Source organism: Otolemur garnettii, unplaced genomic scaffold (genome assembly GCF_000181295.1).
Source record: "Otolemur garnettii isolate 467f Iridium unplaced genomic scaffold, OtoGar3 scaffold00016, whole genome shotgun sequence".
NCBI lineage: Eukaryota > Metazoa > Chordata > Mammalia > Primates > Galagidae > Otolemur > Otolemur garnettii.
This window is the reverse complement of record NW_003852411.1, coordinates 22,905,777-22,923,000: the sequence shown is the minus strand read 5'-3', so window position 1 is coordinate 22,923,000 and position 17,224 is coordinate 22,905,777. Positions and strand designations below refer to the sequence as shown.

The 17,224-nt window shown below is 39.6% G+C and overlaps 1 protein-coding gene across 1 annotated transcript; it reads right to left on the bottom strand.

Annotated features, from left to right (window-relative positions):
- Positions 1 to 611: 611 nt before the first annotated feature.
- Positions 612 to 16,359, bottom strand: SLC19A2 (solute carrier family 19 member 2). Its single transcript, XM_003785717.3, has 6 exons — positions 15,985 to 16,359; positions 11,613 to 12,215; positions 6,736 to 6,958; positions 5,138 to 5,330; positions 4,586 to 4,727; positions 612 to 2,387 (listed from the first exon to the last, which is right to left on the bottom strand). The coding sequence occupies exons 1-6, from the start codon at positions 16,186 to 16,188 to the stop codon at positions 2,259 to 2,261; spliced, it is 1,494 nt and encodes a 497-aa protein (XP_003785765.1). The 5' UTR covers positions 16,189 to 16,359; the 3' UTR covers positions 612 to 2,258.
- Between the last annotated feature and the right edge of the window lie 865 nt (positions 16,360 to 17,224).

The following is a 17,224-nucleotide window of genomic DNA, read 5'->3' as shown; positions in this document are numbered from 1 at the left end:
AGAGAGAGAGAGAGAGAGAGATGAGAGGTGCCCAGATGAAGACCAATAGACAGTGCAGTGTGGTGCCAGAAAAAAATTGGGAAAACAACAGAAGTAAAGGGATGAGTCAAAAGTAAAGATCACAGAGCAATGGAAGAATTAACAGGATGTTTAAAGGATAAGTAGGCAGGTTAGATGAGGTGAACACAATATGAAATTTTTCCTAGGATAAACTTTTAAGATTTAAAGATAGAATCAAAAGCTTCAATTGAAACAGAAGATAAATTTAAAATAATTTTTGTTAAAATGGGAAAATATAAAACATTTATTTAATAAAAATAACTTTAAAATCTATACAGAATTGAATTAAAAAGTACAACAAAATTATTTTCACTTCTTTGCAAAACTGCATACAGTACAACTTGCACATTGGGTTCAGCATTCTACAAATACGGACACACACCAAGATGTGGATATATTCTCGTCTTAAAGTAAGTAAAGGCTCAGGCTGTGGCTGTGTGTGCCACCAACTTTGAATTAAATACCAGGGAAATATTGCTTTGATAACGTGAACAGTTTGTACCATAGTCCATTTTATTTAAAAAAATAAAGATTAAATAAAATTCCTTAAATACTACTTTTCTATTTGTTTTTGAATAAACAATTCCCTATACAGCTAAAACAAAACAAACAAAAAATATATATATAATCTTGGAGGTTGCTACTTTTGTGACATCACTTCCCTTTCCTTTCCTAGTGTTCTTTTCTTCCTTAATTGTAAAGGAAGGTGAATGGTGAATGACCTATTTTATCCTCATCCCTTTGCTTCTAGGATTTCTGCTTAAACAAATGGAGTCAATTTTGCAGTCTTGACACTATTTTTAACACTGTTTAGCTGTGTCATTCTATAAAAGTTAACACCCCAGGTAAAAGCACCTTTCTAGATTCTTTTCAAGATAAGGCAATAAAGTCAGCTTTAAAATAGTTTTCATATCTCACATATATTAGCAGCCCCCAGGAAATCTGATTTCAGAATTAAATGCATACAGAATAGCAGTTTTTCAAGTAATGTGGCAATGGAATCACAAGCAATTCTTATTTTAAGCAAATATTCAAGATGATCTACCCTTAGGAACAAAGGCAGACTTAAGGTATAAAACACAGGAATCAAATCTATCCTAGTTCTTGTCCCATTGAAATAATTAAAAAGAGGCTCAGTTTATGAAAAAGGCCTTGGAATAATCCAACTCCAATTGACATCTTTACTTGGATAAGAAAGAGAAAATAATACAAAAGCTATAAATGGGGGTGAAGTTATTTTAAAAAAGACTTTTACATTTTATTTTGGAAATAAAAGGGAATGCAAGTACAAAATGGGCTAATTATACCTTTAGCCTATATATGAACTTTCAACATGGAATAAATAGTCCTTCATACCGAAGAATTAAAGACAAGCAAACCTACCTTTAGTTTTCTGATTAGGTCTCTTCATTAAGATTATTAGCAGGCTTCAAAACTTGCCTTTTTTTCTAACTAAATGAGCTTCTCTGGGAAGCATATGAGTAATGCAAAAATGTACTTCTAAAGAAAAGCTACACAAATACATAATTGTCAAGATGGGAACCAAGAATATTCATACAGTGAATTTTTTAAAATAACTTAAAATTAAAAATGACACATACTCCTTGTAGGACAGAACACAATCCGAGCAAATATTGCCAGTGACAGGAACAACTTTCATCTGTAATACACAAATGTCCATCAGGAGCACAGGAATAAGAATTAAGATGAATAGAGGCAGGTGCTGTCAGAACATATCTCCATCCATCATGTCTTGTAACGTCTTATGGCCTCTAGGAAGCCCTGGTCTCACCAGGCCAAGTGTCTGGCTAAGCTGTTACAGAAGTTCATGACCTATAAAACATAGAACTCACTTGCTAACCAAGCACACGACACCATGTGCCGCTAATCAAGCATACAACTCCATGGGCTGCTTGATTGCTCCGGATTACTTTGTTTTTAAAATCAAGTTCACTTTTGAATCAGAAATAAAGTCATCCTTAAATTGGCTCTCATAAATAGACCATGAAATAAATTTTACTTCTGGTGCCTCTGAACAGTATAATGTTACTCCAGAAACAACGTATCAATCAAAATGGCTGCTTTGAAGCCATGAAATGCACATTCATAAATATTTGTCTATACTTAAAAAAATTAGATACATCCAGGCAGCTGCTGTGCAGAGTTCTTGCTATAAGAAGAAGCCCTTCAGCCCTGTGTTATGAAGTGGTTACTTGAGAACTTGATTCTGGATCCTCTTGCTTCCTGTATTTCTTCATAATACTGACTGCACCATTAACCAGGAAAACCACTGCGATGAGTGCAAAATAACCGGCATAGATCAGGAACTAAAATGGGGGAAAAGTAGCAATTTGTATAATTATCACTTGGAAGGTGAGATGTTTTATTACATATATGTGAACATACTCTATGATTAAAGATATAGTCAGAGTTTCTTTGCATGCTTACACACTTTGCATACAAAGCAGCAGCACAGCATGTTGGTCCTGAAGCTTGACTGCCCAATATGAATCCTGACTTCATCCTTTACGAGCTGTGTAACTTCGACTGTGATACTTAATCTCTGAGATTTGACTTGATTTAAAAAATGAAGTTCATAACACTTCTATTAGCATGATGCTAATGTTAATACAATTGTTTTTGTTGTTGCTGCTGTTGTTATTGTTACAACTGCATGGTCTCTATGCTCAAGCTGACAGATAAATGGGTCTAACAGGCCAAATTCTGAAGATTAAGAACTTCTGTTCTTTCCCAGAAGAGGGCAGTAGAAGGTCAATCATAGTACATAAAGATTACTTTTTTTTGAGACACAGCCTCCAGCTGTAACCTTGGATAGAGTGCCTTGACATTACAGCTCACAGCAACCTCCAACTCCTGGGCATAAGCGATTCTCTTGCCGCAAGTAGCTGAGACTACAGGCGCTCGCCACAACGCCCGGCTATTTTTTGGTTGTAGTTGTCATTGTTGTTGTTTGGCAGGTCCAGGCTGCATTTGAACCTACCAGCTCTGGTGTATGTGGCTGGCACTTTAGCCGCTTGAGCTACAGGCACGAAGCCAGGATTACTTTTTATGAGAATCTTTCCTAAGCCAATTTTTTAGTGTGACTTATAGCTTATTAACATCATCCTAACCATTTTTTTTTTTTAAATAACATACCAAATACTTATAAACTGGTTCAAAAGTACAATAAGAATGTGACCTTAAATCTCTGAGCCAGGTTCTTTCAAACTTAGCTACATGTCTATAGGAAGCATGTGAATTAACCAAGGCAGTTATGGTTTTAGCACAGCCCACAAAATCCCATTATTCCAAGTTTAAATCCAACATTTTACAAGAATGTGCTGTCAAATTTCCATTTCAAATGCCATCCATGTTCCCCCCAACTGACAGTCCTGGGGTCTCTTCCTTATTAAACAAGGAGGATGCAAACACTTAGTTTCTCTCCTACATTCCACCCCAAAGGAAGTTTTCGGGTTAGATGTTGGTTTAAATCCGAGTTCTACGAAACTGTTATGAATCATGTGACCTTAAACAAGTAACTTAACATCTCTCGGACATTTTCTTAATAGCTATTCCTGACAAGAACCCTGCAAATTCCATATGAAGTACTTGGCACATACAAGGTACTCCATGCATATCACTTATTATTATTTATCTTTTAGATCTCTTCAGTTAAAATACAGTTAATTACTGCTAATATGTTGGGGGGTTGTGTACCAAAATGAATAATAAAACATGATATAATATGTAGGGAGAGACTAATGAGGAAGAAATTGTTTGGGCTGAGTTGGGGTAGGATAGGAACTTTCTGATTTAGTTGCCCATTTTGCCAAAGTACAGAGCAAGGCATACCTACAAAGCCACAACACAATGAAGGCAAATACAGTTATGCAAGTCCTGTATGAAAAAAGTATTCACATTGTCTTTGGGTGTCTGTGCAGGTGCTTTCTCAACAGGTCACATGTTATAAACCATAATGCTATTCATCAACAGCAAGTCATTACCTTGGTATTTGGGTTAGGGGTGTTTTAAATACAGAAGGGAGGAGACTTAGAGAGTTGTGAGATGAAGCAGGCCTTCTCAAACATGGGATAGAGTATTCCAGGAACGGAATTAAGAATGGAGGGAAATAATGGATGAGAAAGCACATGAGCTTGGCCTGGAAGGAATCGGTATTACTTCTCAGCTGAAACAGCCCTACCAGGCTAGTTAGTTATACTCAGGAATGCTCTAGAACAGTGGTTCTCAACCTTCCTAATGCCCTGATGTATTTCCATTGTTACAAAGGGGTCGCGACCCATAGGTTGAGAACCACTACTCTAGAGCCTCATCAAAAAGATGATCCCAACATTGTCCAGGCAGAAAAGAACTAAGGATGAGGGGAATGCTGGTAACCAAAGGAAAGAGGGAATACTTTTATTTTATATCTGCTCATATTGTTTGAATTTGTTTTCAATCAAGCATGCTCCATTTCTGTCACCCTGATCAAGTCATACAATCGTTAGTGTCAAAAGAGAGATCTTACCTGAGTGGTAATTTCTAAGCCAAGGCCACTGGCATCTACCACAATTAGAGTAAGCAGAGTCTGCAATGCCAGGGCAATGAAGGTATTTACACCAAACACCAGGGCATAGCGTTCCATGCTGAGGTTTGCAGCAATTTGAAAACTTAAAAAAAGAAAGAAAGAAAGAAAAGAAGAATTAACAGACAAGAATTACTTCCTGGGTAGTTACAATATTTACTTTTAAGTAAAAATTTTTACTTTAAATGAGAAGAGTATCTCCTTCCTTTCTACTGTCAATTCTCTTCCCAAACAAGTGAAAAACATTTGTTTAGCTGCTAAGTAATATAAACCTCAATGCAAACATCTGAAAACAGTAGGAACATACAAACAAGGGAATAAACAAACCTTGCCTAAATGCTTCCTCAAGAGAAAAACAGATAATGTACATATAATCTATGCCTTCTCTCATTTGCCTCTCATAACCAAAAAATTTAATTTCTTGGTTTTTAAATAAACCAAAAAATTAATCCTGTTACAACTTTTCCTAGTGCTTCTTTGAGCCAAAATACATACGTTGCTATCGTGATGAGTAACATATAGATGATTCTGAAGACAACATAGGATGCATAGCACACCCAAATGTTACCCACGGTGTCCATGATATACACTGCAGCAGCGATCAGGAGAGAAAAGAGAGATAATGTCATCTCTCCCCAAGTTGACCAGGATATTTTTACATAACCAACTGCAAACACGGCAATAGCACCTACAACACAAAAAGAGAAAAGTAATCTAGTTATTCTGCTAAACAAATACTATTTCAATAAATTAAATACTTAGCCTAGTTTGTTAAATTTTAAAATGTTCAAACTTATAAATAGTAGAGTATAGGGCCTTGAAACTCAGGCAGAGAATCTTGGACTTGATGAAATAAATAAAATGCACCTACTGAGAGATGAGGAACTGAATTAGGGCATGGAGCAATGTGGTGGAAAGAGGACACAGACCCAGGGATGCTGCGAAGGAAAAAACTACTGCAGCTGAAGCAGAGGCAAGAGGGAAAAAGAACCACTGAATCTAGTCTGGCAACGCGGCAGGATGAGTCATCTCCAAACCAGGGAGCAGTCTAGATCATGGCAGAAGGGCTTCGCTGCCTTTTGGTAAAATAAAGACAGTGATAACGATAACAACAGCTAAAATATATAGAGTGTTTCAGGAGTGCCAGGCACAGTTAATAAGTATTTACAGAATCATATAGAACCGTATAAAAACAACCTTATGAGATAGGTTAACGAATTAGAAATGGACAATAGAACATGATGGTCAAGGACACAGGCTCTGAAGCCACCCTGCCCAACTTAAATCTTACCTTTGCTACTTCCTATCTATTTGACCTTGAGCAAATTATTAACCTACCTGTCCCAAGTTTCCTTTATAAAATGGGGATAATAATAGTACCTACCTCAGGAATTTTGTGAGGGTTGAGTTTTAAAAGCCCTTAGATTAGCACCTAGCACATAAAACTCAACAGATATTAGGCCCGGTGCCTGTGGCTCAAGTGGCTAAGGCTCCAGCCACATACACCTGAGCTGGTGAGTTCGAAAACAGCCTGGGCCAGCCAAACAACAATGATGGCTGCAACAAAAAAATAGCCAGGCATTGTGGTGGGCACCTATAGTCCCAGCTACTTGGGAGGCAGAGGCAGGAGACTCGCTTGAGCCCAGGAGTTGGAGGTTGCTGTGAGCTATGATGCCACAGCACTCTACCTAGGGCAATAGCTTGAGGCTCTGTCTCAAAAAAAAAAAAAACCTCAACACATATTAGCTGTTATTGGTCTGATCTATTATTACATAAAATTCCACATAAAGTGACAAAACCACCCAGTAAATAGAGATAATGGACCCTAGGATAAGCAATGAAAACAATTTTGAAAATTACTCTATTAGGTTTCCCTGAAGCTCATAAAAATTCAAGCTTGTTAGTCACAGGTCTTTTCCACTTCAGTATGTGTAAGTTGTCCTCTTGAATTATCAAATGAGAACTCAAAATAAGGAAAGCCTTCTTTGGGGCTATTTCAACTGTGAGAGAGGAGAGTAAATCTGATTATAGTTAGCTTAACTACTGGAGGAATCTCCCCTTCCCCCTACGCTCTACCATTCTGCATTGCTTACCCAGTAAGGTTGAAACGGCCTCCACACCACCATTATAGATGGCAGCATAGCGGGAAGGCATCACTTTCTCCCACAGGCCCTGTGTGTAGTTCACAACTTGAAAATAGCCACAGGTGGAGAGGGCCCACCACACAGACCAGCAGAGCAGAGGGCGAGAGGAATAGCAAATCAAGAAATCATTCCATAGTACCTTCAACACAAGGAGACGGTCTGGCTTGGGTTCCTACACAGAAAAAGGGAACAAAGCTCAAACATCACAAAGGCAATTCATTGTACAGAAAACGGTTGTACAGACTCAATTTTCTATTTAATGGGCTTTTTTCTCAGGGAAACCGACTGCTTATTTAATAATAAATAAATCATAAGCTTATTACATTTATCCCCTCAAAGGAAAAATATGTTCTTGTACAATTTTAGTTGTAAATGGTCTCAGCACAGCTGCATGTAATCAACTTAGCAAAGGGTGCCCTGTTTACCAACTGAAGGCAGAAACATGAAAAGCGGACTTTACCCAGTAAGACACAGTGGCAAGCAACATTAAGAATAACCAACAGACTAGTAATCCTATTAAATAACTTTCAGTTAAGAGTCAGTGGGAACCTCCTGTCCTTATAACTGACATAATCATTGTATTGTTAAAATACAAATCTTGGAAAGAAATAGATCAAAACGTTAGCAGCAGTTCTCCCTAGGTAGTGGGGTTATTAGTGATTTAAATTTTCTTCCTTAAGCTTTTTACACTAGTCAATATTTAAACCATGAGAAATATTAGTATTATAAAGCAATAAATAAAGCTGCTGTGTTTTTAATTGAGTGAAGCAAGAGATTATTGAGCTATGCACCATCACTAGAAGTGAATATCAGATTCTGGACTCTCTGTGAGATATCTCCAATTTTATCAAAGGTTTAACTTATCAAAAGCTGTTATTAATCCCGAGCCTTGCTAAGATCATGGGAAATTTTACTTCTGTGGCTAATAAGGAATGGCAGATGAGAGACATACAAAGAGGAGTATTATATAACACTGAGTAAAAAAGCAAAGTTATAAAAGTACATGTAGATTATAATTCCATTTACTGTAAAATATATGTATGTATATACAAAAAGATGTTTAGAAAGACATTCACTAAAACATTAATAGTGGTAATCTTTGGGGGTTAGCAGTTTAGGAGAATTTTACTCCTTTATATACAGTTTTCTGTAATGTTTAATTTTATAGTTGTTTATAAAATTAATAGAGGTATGTTCTTTTCTTCTCTTAAAATGATATGTTAGTGGCCATATATATGGTGATAGTAACTACTTCTAGTGATAGTGACTAAATTAGGTAAAGGCCATTTTCTCTCTATAATGCTAGAAATTTCACTGGATTGAGAATTACACAGTCTCATAGTTCTTCTTCCTTCTCATGCCATCCCAAAATAACCCCCGCATGGTGGTTCCTTCTCTGTACTGTGTAGTCCAGAGACTGGCTATACTTAAGTAACATTACTACTGCCTTTTTCTGGAATTCAGGGAAGAGTGTTGAGGTTAATCAAGATGAAAACTCAGAGATAGAATTACACTTGAAAAAAAAATAAAATAGATTAATGAAAATATTTCTACTTGATAAATTTGCATACACTAATCACCTACAAGTAAAAAATAAAATTACTGCTGGTATTGAATTGATTTCCTACTATTCTACATGAGAGCAAACCTTGAAAATTTAAACATATGTGAACAAGGCAATTATTATATCCAATGGATATCTACTTGCTGAGAGTGAATGAGTGAAACTAAGTATATTTTCTGAGTTCTTTATGTGAGATACATTAATTTTAGTGGATTACATCAGAATTTTCTGTTTAAGCCTCAGTTAACTAAGGAATAAAACTTAGAACACATCTGTGACATCTAAAAATTTCAAGGGTATTGGAAGGGTAATAAGGAATAAAAAGTATATTCCTGGAAGAATGAAACTACTAAAAGAATTGACAAATGTCTAATAGAAAACTGCCTGCCATAATAGTAGAAGATATCTGCAGAAAAAAGCATGGCTGTATTAAAAGAATCATTTATTAGGTATTAATTACACATCAAGCCCTGTGCTAAAGAAGCAGTTTAATTGGCACTGTTTTGAAACAAGGTCTCACTGTTTTGTCCCGGCTGATCTTGAATTCCTGCACTCAATGGATCCTCCTGCCTCAGTCTCCTGATAGTTACAGGCATGTACCACCAGACCCCATACCATTTCTAACACACGTAGATGAAGAACTCAAAATAAATCAGGTCCAGCTGTAAGCCAAGTACATAAAGAGTTCAGTTCTGTTTGAGAAGGAAAATCACAGGCTTTGGTGGTTCTTCCTGCAATGTCAGCCTTTGGCCTGAAGCAACAGGCTCTCTTTGAAAAGAACGCACAAATACTCTCATGTAGCTTTTGGACTAGGCTGTCACTTGGACAACTACTTCATTTTCTCTTTCTAAAACAAACAAATAAAAAAATCAAGATGAAAACCACCTATCTACCTACTCTTTGATATTACCACAGTTACGACTTATGGTTTAATTAAGGTTTCTGTCAACTTAAAATGGCCTGTAATCCCCAATTTCATATTCTGACTTTTCTTTAAGCATGTCAAAGAAAAGCAGCCACATTTTAAGGCCAATTAGTCAGTGCAGTTGCCAAGCAGCACTTCCTACTTGTTTTGGTAACAACAACAGATTCGAGGATATCACGGAATTCACTTAAATCCTAATTCTGACCGCACTGTAGCCGACATGATGATCCTGACAATATCGTTACCCTGGTAAAAGAAATGGATGGTGCAAAGAGAGAAGTGAATTGCATATATGTCCTCTGCAATTATGTTTAGGAGTATATCTGTGCAATTCTGCATAAATTGCTAATCTCAGCAATCTTCACCTCTAAAATCAAAGAGTTGATGAGATCTAGTCCCTTTTTTTTTTTTTTTGAGACAGAGCCTCAAGCTATCTCCCTGGGTAAGGGCCGTGGCATTATAGCTCACAGCAACCTCCAACTCCTGGGCTCAAGCGAGTCTCCTGCCTCCGCCTCCCAAGTAGCTGGGACCACAGGCACCCACCACAATGCCCGGCTATTTTTTGGTTGCAGCCGTCATTGTTGTTTGGCGGGTCCGGGCTGGGGATTCAAACCCGCCACCTTAGGTGTACGTGGCTGGCACCTTAGCCGGTTGAGCTATAGGCGCTGAGCCATGAGATCTAGTCCCTTTTAACTTTAAGATGTTCTGACTATTCCATGACCTATGGTTAGAATTGCTTCTAACTCTAAATTTTAACAATTCTTTAGCTTTTAAAATATTGAAACTTTGCATACTGTAAATAACAAATTTCAAGGTGGTATAGGACTGAGTTTTTAAAACTATAGGTAATAAATCAATTTAGAACACAGTGACCTATATTATAAAAAATAAACAGAATGAAAGGTATCAGAATATTGTATTTGTTTCTGTTATATACAAAATATATACATACCTGGGTATGTACTGGTTGCTACGTGAAATGTGCTTCTTACTATGTTTCTTATTCATGTTCAAAAAAGTTTGAAATTCACTGGTTTATAAAAATCTTTAGCACTATGGTTAATGTCAATAGTTAATATTTAAAATATATATTTTATAAAAGTATTATATCTGTATGTATACATTTATTTTAACTAAAGCCTTTGTGACACATTTGAAACATTAAAAAAGGGTTCTTACTTTTTTCTACCACATGAAATCTATCAGATGATGACACTTTCTTTCATCAACCCTTTGATGACTCACTCTCCAATGTCATCTAACAAACAAAGAAGGAATCAACATTTCGTTGCTATTTAACCCCATAGTCATCTTACCAAAGCTGTCCACAGGTGCTCTAGTGATCAAGATGAGTTTCATGATGAGTGTCACCCTGGCTCAGAGGATAACCCTGACTTTTTGTGATGACAACCTAAATTTCAGCCAGTAACCAATAGTGAAAAATGGAGGTAGGCAAAAGAGTAATTTTTAACAAGAGCACTAGACGCCATGTTGAAACAACTGGGTTAACTCCAGGTAGAGCGCCAAAAACTCCATTCATGAGTTCTTTATTCTCATCCAGTTTACAAAGCTTATGCAGCTCAGTTTTATATCTGACAGAGCTAATTTGAAAAGCTGGAATGTTAATAGGCTTATTCCCAAACATGTCCCAGAAAAACTAAGACTACATGTGGTCTGAATGAACCTTGTCTCCCACAGCTTATAACCTGATAGAAAGTGTGGGGCGGGGGCTTACATATAAGGCAATTCATCTTCAAAGCTAGATAGAATGAATAGATGGTTTTCATGCCATTCCTCTCCCAAGAGACAGCTTCATATCACAGTTTTAATATTCCAGTATCATTTTAAATTATTCTCTTGTGATTCTCTTCAGCAAATTCTGATTTGAAAAAATAAATAGCAGATATTCTTTCTAGCACAGAAGAGGAAAGTAAATTTTTACCCTTAAATTTATTTCAGGTTTCAATTCAGAAACTGGAACCAGATACTAATACCTTACTAGAAAAAAATTTTATGAGTGCTTTCTTTACATACTGAGCACAGGGAATAGAAAGGTAAAGACAGAGGTATCTACAAGGCAGGACACTTCTGACATGAACAATACAATGTCGTATAGTCTGACTTAGGAGGTCACGCACTTCAGGAGAAATAAATTTGTCATGCCTAATATAAATAAGCCGTATTTTGTATTAATGAATGAACCAATGAGTCAACTCAGGATAAAACATGCATACAAATGCATACAAGATCTAGCAAGAGGAAATTTCCTGTCTTTTTTGTCCACCATTGTTCCAGCCCCCACAGTAGCAACTATAAGGTATTAAAGGCTGAGCTTACCGGTTCCTCTACGGGAGGTTCTTCCATATTCAGAGGAATTTTTGACTCAATGTCCTCCCACCCAGGAAGGTGGTTAGAAGCTGGGGTGCCAGTTACAACGCCACCATTTTGTACCTTGATGCCATTAACTCCCTGGCAGGTGGTAGGAACATGGTGAAAGAAGAGACTCTTCTGTGGCATAGGCAAAAACCAGGCCACAGCAAAAGCCACAGAAACACAGGTAAGAGAGATGACATTCAGGCTAAACAGGGACCAGCCTGCCACGGAGACGAGGATTTGTCCTAGGACAGAACCCACCGTGAAGCCCACCAAAGTGGCACTTCGACAGTAACTTGTAACTTTCTGGTACATGTTCAGGTCCACCACACTGTAGATGTAAGAGTAATAGGCAATTTCAGTGGCTGTGGCGATGCCGTAGAAGAATTCCAAAAACTGTATGGCCAGAAGTCCCTGGGCATAGAGCAGCATGAACCATGTAACAATAAGGCTAAGTCCCTGCAGCAGAACAACAGGTTTATAACGGAGGTAGTCTGTGGCCAGGAACACGGGAAACAGCAGCACCAGGTAAGAGTAAGTCCATACTGGATAAATTTCATTGAAGACCTGCACAAAGAGAATAAAAACTCATTAGCAATCAAAGGAGCTGGAATATTCATAAATAATTTACACTTACAAAACAATCTGCCAATATTGCAAATGCCTCATCCTTATCAACCAAAGAAATCTTGACAATGACATTCAGACAATTGTTTGGAATATCTCTTCCTATCTTTACTCTATCATCTTTTCCCCAATAAAATCCTTCCCATTCATCAAGACCTAGTCTTTCCTTACCCAGAAGGACTTTGCTGAAGTTGACAGTATTTGTATCATAACATTCAAAGCTCTCTTGATGCTACTTGTTATATGTGTCAGTTTCCCCAACTAACTCATAACACCAGTTCTTAACCATGGCTGCACATCTCCTAAGAGGCTTTAAGTATTTTGGTTACCCTGTCATGTATTTATTTTTAAAATTGGCCAGGAGATTTTAATATGCACCATTGTTGAGAACCATTCTTTAAAAGTGGACCCTCACACCTTCTATTTGTATAAAAGCCAATATACTGTTTGGAAGATACTGGCCTCAATAAATATTTTGGAAATGGAATCACTGTCAATTCTTACTTCTAGAGACAGGATAGGATTCCTTGATCCTACTATTTGATTAAGTTTCTCTGATTTTAAGTTTTGTTTGTTTGGGGGCGGAAGAATCAGAAAAGGCAGTAAATACATCTTAAAGTCTTAACAGAACAACTATCTCTGGATGGTAGATTATAGGCAGTTTTTATGACCTTCTTTTAAGCTTGTAATATAAAAAAAAGAGAAGTGCTTGATTTTCTTTTTAGGGCATATTTTAAAATTGGGATGCAGTATAAATAATCTTTATAATCAGTTTTAAACCTAAAGCCCCATTATCAGTAAAAGAGAGGTAAAATCTATGTCACATGGTTATTGGTTGCAAAAATTAAAAGAGAGGTGAGGCATCTGTCGTTCAGTGGGTAGGGCACCGGCCCCATATACCAACAGAGGCAGGTTCAAACCTGGCCCTGGCTGAACTGCAACAAAAAAATAGGCAGGCATCGTGGCGAGCACCGGTAGTCTCAGCTACTTGGGAGGCTGAGGCAAGAGAATCGCCTAAGCCCAGGAGTTGGAGATTGCTGTGAGCTATGACACCATGGCCCTCTACTGAGGGTGATAAAGTGAGACTCTGTCCCTAAAAAAAATAAAATAAATGAATAATAAAAATTAAATGAGAGAATACATGTAAATTTCTGAAGACTAGCGGGCCCAAGCTAAAACACAAATGACTTGGGGCAATATGAATTAACTAAATGAATTGGACTAGCATCCCCCTTATTCCAAGTTTTAACCCGCTTAAAACTTAAAAAGTGGTATCTGTTTTAAAGTTAGTACTTTTCCTAAAATCTAAGAAAAAAATCCTTGAGAACAGAAATTCTTCTTTTCCCCTCTTTTCGTCTTTTAGATTTAGTTAACAATACCTCTATTTAATCCAACTTTGCTCCTTCGAAGTCTTCTGGGAGAAATAAAAACTTCAATACACATGTCACTGAATATGACTTGGCATTTGCTTTAAAAATCATGTAACATTATTTAAGTGTCTGGTGCTAAAAACAAGCACTCCGAAAATGAATACATTGTTCCATTTATTTTAGTTGCTATCCAAAAAATCTAAGGTTCTCCACTGAGTAAGCAGAGCCAAACTGTGCAACAACCAGTAGAATCCAATATGTCTCCAAGGTCCTCAGACAGACGTCCCTTCCCCAGATCACTAGATTTCTCTCTATACTCTGTCCTTCTCCTCCTCTTGTCTCCAATAACTGAAGTATGCTTATGTGTTTGTTACACAATCAGCTAATATTTACTGGGCCTGGCACCCCTGCTTTATTTTTTATGACCTCCTGGACACATTTTACTTGCCCTGGAAAGCTTTCTGATAAGACAGGGCACGTGATGATGATAACACATCACAAAACAGCCCTCCATGGGGCACATGACAAAACAGATCAGCTTGCAAATATCCACACTGGGAGCATGTTTCTTCTTCCCCATGCCTTTCACTGTTAGACAAGGCACACAAACCATAGATCACATGCCGGTTCACGTGACACGGGCTGTTTAATTGTTAGCTGTTCACAAGCCACATCATTTCTTCCTCAGTGGCCATGCTTCAGATTCAGTGGTTGTTTTGGGTCTCCAGAATCATACCCTCCCTTATCAGTGCAGTAATTTTCTTCTTGTAAAATCTTTCTGTTCACAAGAGGTGGCCCTTCCCACTTTATTATTGTTTTAAACCAGTATTAAAATTCAATCAGGTAATGAATAACTACTACAGTCCCTTATGTAATCATGCAGGAGAGTAAGAAGTAGATGATCTGAGGGTAGGTAAAGTGACACTCGCTAGTCAGTGACACTTGCTAGTGAGTGAAACAATGTCAGACACTCAAATGAAACCCTCAATTCAGATTCAACAATGACTCTCCATTCCCTCTCAAGTGCCCTTGAAAATGAAGGCGGGCAGTGCAACAACTGGACAATGAGTAATTACAACATGCAGTTGTGCAAATGATTCTGTAATTGCCACCTCTTGCTCTGACCCGTGATGCAGGGTTACTGCCTCCTACTCTAAAGAGGTGTCTCATTACTAACCACTGAAAGAAGAGCAAGATTGAAATGGGAAGGGTATTTTACAGCCACTGGGGCAGGATGGCAGGGTGAAAGGAAAAGAAGGTGTAGGAAAAATGGAACAGCTAACAAGGGCCCACTCAGCTGATAGTAGGAAACAGACCTCAGCTTTTACCCTTTGCTGTTTTCAAGCAAGAGGGTGCTGAATCTACTTATGGTAGCACTTAGGGTTTCATTATTTTCAGTTTATGTAATGTTATGTAATGTTTTCCACAAAAAGCAAGTATCGGTTTTGAACCTGCCTATGAAGAGTTAAACACATTTCTAAAGAACACTATGCACTTTTGAAATACTTGATTTACAAGTCCTCATCTAGGGAAAATGAATCGAGTTCTTGGTCATAGACTATACCCTGTCAACTATCCTGAGCATCCTGGAGACTGCAGAACCTTCTAAGACCTCACCATGTCGTTGAGAAGCAAAACCAACATCTCTGAAGCAACATTTCACAAGTTATACTAGGATTAAGTGCCAATTATGTGATACCATCTGCCTTTATCCCAGGAGGTGGGGCTTGAGGAGGACAGGAACAGAATATCCTTAGGCACAAGCTCATCCAACTAAAAATCAAGACAAATTAAGATGATGGATTTTTGATGTCACGTACTGTCCTTACTTGACTGAGCACATCCATCCTGTGAAGGGTAAATGAAGTAGGGGAAACAAAGATCTTTTCAGAAGAGCAGTGGCGACCTACTTTCAGTCAGTTAAACCTCTACCGTGTCTGAAGTATAGCCTGCTGTTTTTACTTCTCTATCAAAATATTGCTCCCTCCTCCCAGCACGAATTGCTGGGCCAGTCCGGGCAAAGCCGGGCTAAGCCACATTACAAGATCGTCAGCATACTACTGCCTGAAGCACAGGAGCACCGGGGCTCTGGACCCACGTGCTGAGCCTTCACAGAAGACGCGCGCTGATAAATCCCAAGAAAACAGGAAACTATGAAATTGACACAGGCTCAGAGCACTAAGCTGTCCCCCAACTAGGAAAAAAATCAAAAATCTCTGCCCAGAACGGCTCCCGCTGATGGCTCTAGCGCTTTCCTCCCTCGGCCAATCCTTAGCTGCTACGCCCTCCCTACACATTCAGCCCGCTACCCCCGCCCACGGCTGTCCCTCCGCGCTTACCTCCCTCTCGGTCAGGTTCTTGTCTGGCCCCAACAGGTAGGGAGTCAGGAAGGGCTCGGACGGCCTGAGGCTGGCGAAGAATCCGTAGACGCAGAGCAGCGCGGTGGGTAAGAACCAACACTCGCGAGGGACCCGCGCGGTTCGCAGGAGCATGGTGGCCGCCGCCGCCGCTGCCCGCCGGGACACCGGGCCGGACACATCCATTCGGGGCGCGAGGGGCGGGGACCAGGCCCTGCCCCTTCCTTCTCCTCCGCCGCCAACTGGAGTGGTGTTCAGGCGCTGTCCCGGCGCGGGCACCTGTGACCGAGGGGGGGCCCGCCTCCCGGTAGGACCTGGCCGTTCTGGGCTTGCTGCCTCCGCCTCCTGCCTCGGTGACCACTGCTCTAACCCCGCTGCGGGTGCCACATGAGTCACCTCCCCGCCCCGCGGCCGAAATCCGACTCTCCCTAAGGCCCCCCTCCGTCACCGCCTCCAGGCTGGGAGCCAATCACAGCGGGCGCCGGGAACTTGCCCTCTCTCTCATTGGTTGGTGGTTCACAGGACGCGAACGGGCGGCTGCACGCCAGACGGCTGACGTCCTCCGAGCTCAGAGGGCGAGGAAGCGTAGGGCTCCTCTCCCAACGCGGTGGCTCGTCGCCGCGGCGCGCGCTAGTCAGGCGGCGGACGTTCGCTCCACACCCGCAGTCGGCTCGGTGACCTGCAGGGTACCGCTCCCCTGTCGGGAATGCTCCCTGTGGGCCTAGTCCTCCACCCAAAGGAACGCACTGATCCATCCAGTCACCTTGTCTCACTCTCAATCACCGTCCCTCCCATATCCAATTGGGTCCTTCGAAAAGACATGGTGACCGAGGCCAGGCAAAGGTTTAACCTTGGGGCAGGAGAATAAACCTGTCCTCCAGCAGCTTTCGTGTTTTATATTTTTTACTCATCTGCTGTAGAAGGACCAGAGAAGCCCAGGATTTAAGCGCTCGGGGCGTTTACCGAGAAAATGAAGTGAAGAAAGTAGGTAATGTTATAAGAGTAAAGAACAAGCTTGTCACTTAACGGAAGCCTCATAATGGAGTCCCAGTTAAAGGATTTTTAGCCTTATTTTGTCACTTTTTGAGAGCAGGATGGAAGAAAACACCTAAGGTACAGTTTATAAGGAAAGTGGAAACATCCTGAGTCATCAAAGCAATCACAAAATACAATCCACTTCTTCATTTAAAAACACAAAAGAGGTCTTGGCATAGTTTTCAAG